The sequence below is a fragment of the Triticum aestivum genome, chromosome 5D (assembly GCF_018294505.1).
Source record: "Triticum aestivum cultivar Chinese Spring chromosome 5D, IWGSC CS RefSeq v2.1, whole genome shotgun sequence".
Taxonomy (NCBI): domain Eukaryota; kingdom Viridiplantae; phylum Streptophyta; class Magnoliopsida; order Poales; family Poaceae; genus Triticum; species Triticum aestivum.
In genome coordinates this window covers 72,701,145-72,707,339 of record NC_057808.1, presented here as the reverse complement: position 1 = coordinate 72,707,339, position 6,195 = coordinate 72,701,145, and the positions used below count along the sequence as shown (strand labels likewise).

General features: G+C 48.2%; 1 protein-coding gene across 1 annotated transcript; it reads left to right on the top strand.

Moving 5' to 3' along the window:
• The first annotated feature begins 4,510 nt into the window (after positions 1 to 4,510).
• On the top strand, positions 4,511 to 5,590 carry LOC123124377 (uncharacterized). The gene has a single exon (XM_044545000.1). The coding sequence runs from the start codon at positions 4,581 to 4,583 to the stop codon at positions 5,400 to 5,402; it is 822 nt and encodes a 273-aa protein (XP_044400935.1). The 5' UTR covers positions 4,511 to 4,580; the 3' UTR covers positions 5,403 to 5,590.
• Positions 5,591 to 6,195: the final 605 nt, after the last annotated feature.

Sequence of the window (6,195 nt, the reverse complement as noted above, 5' to 3'; positions counted from 1 at the left end):
TAGATAGATAAAATAAAAAAGTAAATAAAAGTAAATAAATTGCAGCAAGGTATGTTTAGGGTTTTAGTAAATATAAAGTGTATCCACCCGGGGTCCATAGGTTCACTAGAGGCGCCTCTCATAAGCATAGCAACAATGGGTAAACAAATTACTGTTGGGCAATTGATAGAATAGAGCATTGTTATGATGATTCTCATGGCATGATCAATATATATGCATTACGTCCGAGACAAGTAGACTGAAATCCATCTGCATCTACTACTATTAATCTACCCCTCGACCGCTATCCAGCATGCATCTTATGGTATTAAGTTCATAATGAACAAAATAATGTTTGGAGCATGATGACATAATGTAGACAAACTAAGACCAAATAATATGTTTGAAGTTCGAACCACATCGTTTTACCCCTAGTAGCAACAATACAATATGTGCCTTGCAACTCCTCCTGTCACAGAGTAAGGACACCGCAAGATTGAACCTATCACCAAGCACACACCCCGCCCCCCCCCACTGAAGATCAATCGATCAAATTGGCCAAAAGAGATAGATAGATAGGAGATAAATACAAGGCTACACACATAATCAATCTCGAAAAAAGACTCAATTACTTTCAATGAATAATCTGATCATAAACTCACAATTCATCGGATCCAAACAAACACACCGCAAAAGTTACATCAGATTTATCTCCGAAGAGAACATGGTATTGAATATCAGAGAGAGAGAGAGGGGGGGGGGAGGGAGGGGGAGAGAGAGATCTAGCTACCTCTATGGACCTGTGGGTCCTGTAGGAACTACTCACACATCATCATGGAGGCAGCAACGTCGATGAAGATTGCCTCCCCAATGATTTCTCCTCCGGCAGAGTACCGGAAAAGGCCTCCAGATGGGATCGCGGAAGAACAGAGGCTTGCGACGGCGATAAATTTTTTTTGGGTCTCGCTTTGGGGGTTTCTGGATTTTAGGGAATTTATAGCGCTGGAAGTAGGTCAAACGAAGCCACTTCGGACCCACAAGCTCACATCCCCCTAGGAGTGTGCCCCCTGAGCTTGTGCCTCCCTCGGTCATCGTCTGGTGCACCCCCGAAGCTTCTAGGGTCTCCTCTGGTCCAGAAAAATTCACCGTAAAGTTTCATCATGTTTGGACTTCGTTTGGTATTGTTTTTCTGCGAAACAGAGAAATAGGCAAAAAAATAGAAACTGGCACTGGGCACTATGTTAATAGGTTAGTCCTCAAAAATGATATAAAATTGCATATAAAGCATACGAGATTGGTAATATAATAGCATGAAACAATCAAAAATTATAGATAAGTTTGGAGACGTATCAGTCCATCCATCCGTCACTCCACCGAATCAGCTGCCGCTCCACCCCATTGGGCCTCCACTGCCGCGCCGCCCCTGCATCGGTCGGGCCGCCACACCGTCGAATCAGCCATCACCGCATCACCCAGTCACTTAACCGAAGATGTTGCACCGCAACGCCGAGCAAAGGAGTAGCACGGGTCTTCGTGGGGTTCAGCTCCGGCCAGTTGCTACACCATGGAGATTTCATGCGACGGGATGCGACACTGGCTCGGGACATTCAAAACACCGAAGCTCACCGCGGACGGCTATGACGTTGCGGCTAGGAGGTATCTGCAGCCAAAGTACGAGCTAAGCTTTCCGAACGTCAAGGGTCGGGAGGTAGCGGAGTTCCTTGCTCCCGAGATGCGGGTTCGTTTGCAAGGAGGAGAAGGAAGACTGCCTCGTCATGCAACAGCGCTCAGCCCATGAGAGTGATGACACGGCTATGACGAGGTTCGCTCGGAAAATCCGCACCTCATTCAAGCGGAGTATGAGTTCTTTGCTAATAGGGACACACAACGCAAGAAGGCAATTAAGGAGGACCAAGCCCTCAAAGGTGACCAATGTCGAGTTGGGCGACGAGGATCAGCCCAACGAGGTCCAGCACGACGACGAGGATGACAAGATTGACCGGGACGACTTTTTTCATGAGTAGTAGTTGTTATTAGTTTCCGTAGTGTGTCCATATGAGTCAATCATAGTATGTTTATTAAGTTTGCATGTTTACAACTTTGAATGTTTGGATGTTTGGATTGAAGTATGCAATGATCAAGTTAGTTTGAATATTTTCGGTGTCCTATTTTACATCATCTGCTATCTATTGTGGTAGTGGTGTTCTATTATACAATGAGTTGTAGACCTTTGAGATTGTGCCCAGCCAGAACACAATCTTAAAGGTCCACAACTCATTGTGAACCTCTGTTGATCTGGATGTGGTTCCTCCCTTCTGCAGCCACCATCCCGGCGACGAGCACTAACTCCGACCGACGACTCAGAGAGCCTATACCTGATCCCCTTCTACTCTAGTCCCTCTCAAAGCCTGAATAGATTTATTCAGTCCTTTCTGTTTTTGCGGGTAGATTTATTCAGTTCTGTGGGTGATGACTGATGACCATGATTAGCGACTTCATGATTCCGTTGCAAATGTCCTGGATTTGAGGTCTGCTGGAGCAGAATGTCCCGGATTAATTTTCATTTGTGAAGTCATAATGTCAGTTTTGAATCATGTACACCTTTGATCTGACCAACCGTATACTGCTTTAGCAGAAATTATCTAGCATGTCGCTTGATTTGAGGTCTAAAATTCTTTTTGTCTCTCTGTCTCTCGGAGGCACACAAGATTAGCGGCTAGCGCCGCATCATTGCATTGAAAGAAGATATCATAGACTATATACTGAGATGTCATTTTTTTATTTGAAATTATATGGACCTGTCTTCGATGTGGAAAAGAAAATGTGAAAAACTGTTTCTGCCTAATTATGTGCTGCTGCCACTGGTGGTCTGGAGTTAATATGCTTTGATAACATCTAAAATTTCAACAAAGTTATCCTTCCAATTGGCAGTTAGTCATTCAACAAAGTTATCCTTCCATTCGATGAGGTAGTTTTGCCATACTCTTGTTCCTACTCCACCTATTCGCAAATTGCCGCGCTGCAGGAATAAGAATCCCATATGCAAACCTGACTCAACATGGAATAATCTGCCCTACAATTATGCTATGATGCCGCACTCATCAGGGCTTGGAAGCCTGCAGGGACACTATTCTCCTTAATCTTGGTGTCTTGCCTTTCGAGAAAGAAATAGAAAAGCAAGAAGAATCAGGATATATAAAGTAGCGAGCGATGCCCCAGCCCCTAGGTAGCTAGTACTACAAGACTCTGCTTTGCAATGTTCTTTATGCTCCATAATTTCGTCTCCCCTGCAATGCTTTATCAGTTTCTTATTACCACAAGACTCATCTTTCTCTGTCTTTTTGACATGCAGGCACATGAGGTGATGGTTCGGCTCCCGGAACCAATTCCTTGCTTCATCTTGATCCAAGACCAAAAGCATCATGAACGGTCAGATAGAAAGTTCGATCGTGGCATGCAGTAGATTTGATTCAGGCTGAGATCAGATGCTCGGAGTTCACGTCGATCAGAACAGGAATGACATTTTGTTCAAAAGTACAGAACTTGATTATCCAGTTTATATGCACCGGAACACTGAGCATAATAGCAACTCCTGCATGTCCTGGGCTCGTGGCGACCATGATATAGACTACCACTTCAGTGTTGATGGCTGCATGTTTCAACTTGGAGCCGTTGTTTTTCGTACTTATTAAACACAGAAGAATGTGACGATCCGGAGGCAATAATTTCAGCATCTTTATCTGTGATCATCAGCCCTAATTCCTGCCTGCCTGCACAAGTTATTCGATCCTGCAGCACCCAAATGCTGGCTAATAACAACAGTTTTACACGCTTTTAGAGACATTCCAATCGTATTCTCTTATGTAAATCGGGGAATTTGTGCGCGTTTATCCACATCATGAAGGGAAGAATAGTAGGTGGGTGTTAAGTCCTAACATTGAGTGCCGGGTGCTTCTGAACTTGTTGAAAGCAGGATTTATAGGCAAGAGAAGAACCGGAATAGTCTGACGCTGGAGGAACAGATGCCTGCAACAGCACACAAAAAAGAGATGCCCTGTGTTTTGTCAGTCACACAAACCGCCCACCCTCCAGTTGGGAGAAATGTGGCTGCAGATGCACTACTCTACTCAAAATGTTTAGCCATATATGCCTGAACAAGTACATAAAACAGTAGAATTTCTTAAAATTGTGCTGGAACACTCTATTTAGAATGAGCAAATTTCAATCCATGGTACATCTGTAACAAATATATTTAGAACTTTGCAATAAAAGATTTATCAATCGACGCAGAGGCTAGGGATATTTTTCCCCTTTTCAGAGACAAAGTTTTTTAACAAATATATTTGGCCATACATGATCATAGTACTGTCTTTGATATATTAGAGCAACCCCAAACACCTAAATCCAAAACGAAGAGAACATATTCTATTCTATTCCTCGACAACCTTCATCTCCAAGACTTATATAAAAGTTAAAACCAAGCCAACCAACTCCAGGATCTCCTCTATCAACATGCAGTGCGCCAGTATAAATCTTCCTTGCTGCCAACTCGACCAAAAAACACAAAAGAATAGCACCACCTCGGAAGATAATCTGAAGCCATGAGGTACGGCGAGGTGGCGCACTTCAGCCACCCGCAGCACCGGCTCCGGCTGGAGCAACTGGACACGCCGTTCCGCTGCGACGGCTGCAAGGAGGTTGGCATCGGCGCGCGTTACCGGTGCCCCGTCCAGGGCTGCGCCGCCGACCACGACCTCCACCGCCAATGCGCGCTCCCGCTCTCCCCGCCGCCGCCGCCGCTCCGGCACCCGTTCTACCCCAAGTGCGCCTTCCACTTCATGGCGCGCGCGCCGGGCGCCCCCGGGACGCGCTACTGCAACGCGTGCGGCCGCGACGTCGCCGGCTTCGTCTACCACTGCCGCGCCTGCGGCTTCGACCTGCACCCCTGCTGCGCCACGCTCCCGCACGCCCTCGACGCCAGCGACCGCGGAGGCAGAGTCGGCGTGAGGCTGTACCTGCACCCCAAGGCCGAGGCCGCGTGCCACCGGTGCGGCCACCGCGGGCGGAGCTGGACGTACCGGAGCCACTGCAAGAGCTACAGCCTCCACGTGGCGTGCGTCATGGACATGGTCGTCGAGAGCTGGAACGGCATCGGGCGGAGCAAGGGCGCTAGCGCCGGAGGAAGGGGCGTGTACGACGGCGCGTTGGTGGCGGGGAGCGGCGGGTACAGGGTGCCGGTGATAAGGGGCGCGGCGAAGAGCAGCCACGCGAGCAGGGGAGGGTCGTACTGGGGGATGAGGAAGGGCAAGGTGAAGCGCTGCTGCGAGATCGCCGGGTTCGCGGCGCAGGTGGTCATCTCCGCGGTGCTCGGTGACCCCACCGCGCTCATAGCCGGCGTCGTCGGCTCGCTCATAGCGCGGTGACCACCGCCGGCCGCCGCCGCGCTCTTGGAATGAAACATGTTGTAAATACTACTCCTGCTCCGTACTCCGGACGTAACCTACGTGGCGCTGCATGCAAATTATATAACCGGTGTCCACGTCAGTGCATCAATGTCCCCCACGTGTCAGTGTAGCGTAGTTGTCTTTAAAACCTTATAATCGTGTTCCGGAGAAAAAGGTGAAAAATCCTCAATCGTGTTGCTGTGATTGTCCCCCAGTTTGGCACTTTGGCCCCACCCAGCGTTGGTGAGGCCGAGGGTCCAACTCCAATCTTCCCATCCGCCGCTTTGGCCACGGATGAGTATGTTTGCCCCACAAAATCTTGGCCCGTAAAACACGTTTACAGTTTGACACGGAACTCGTTTGCGGGTCGAAAACGTGCGTAGCCGAACAGAAACCATATATAGAACATCATAATTTGAAAAAAAAAGTTTCACGGAGAAATTGCAACCGTAGTAATTCATCACATACTACATATACTACATGATCAAACACTAATTCATTACAAACACTAGTTCATACTACATACTACGTTCACTACTAGTACTAGAGGGGGTGGGGATCTAACGGCGGCGAGCTCGCGGCCATGGACGACGCGGTGGAGGAGCTCAATCCTCTTCGTCGCAGCTGCCGAGGTCGATGTACTTCGCCTTCTGCTCCTCGCAGATGCGCCGCCACTCGTCGTCCTTCTCCTTGGCGGCAAGGTTCGCCGCGACCGCCTGCTGCAACCATTGTTCAAGATATCTTCCGATATTCCGATAAATCAGCCGATTTA

Coding starts and splice junctions, on each gene's coding strand:
- LOC123124377 (XM_044545000.1), top strand. CDS start 4,581: ATGAGGTACGGCGAGGTGGCGCACTTCAGCCACCCGCAGCACCGGCTC.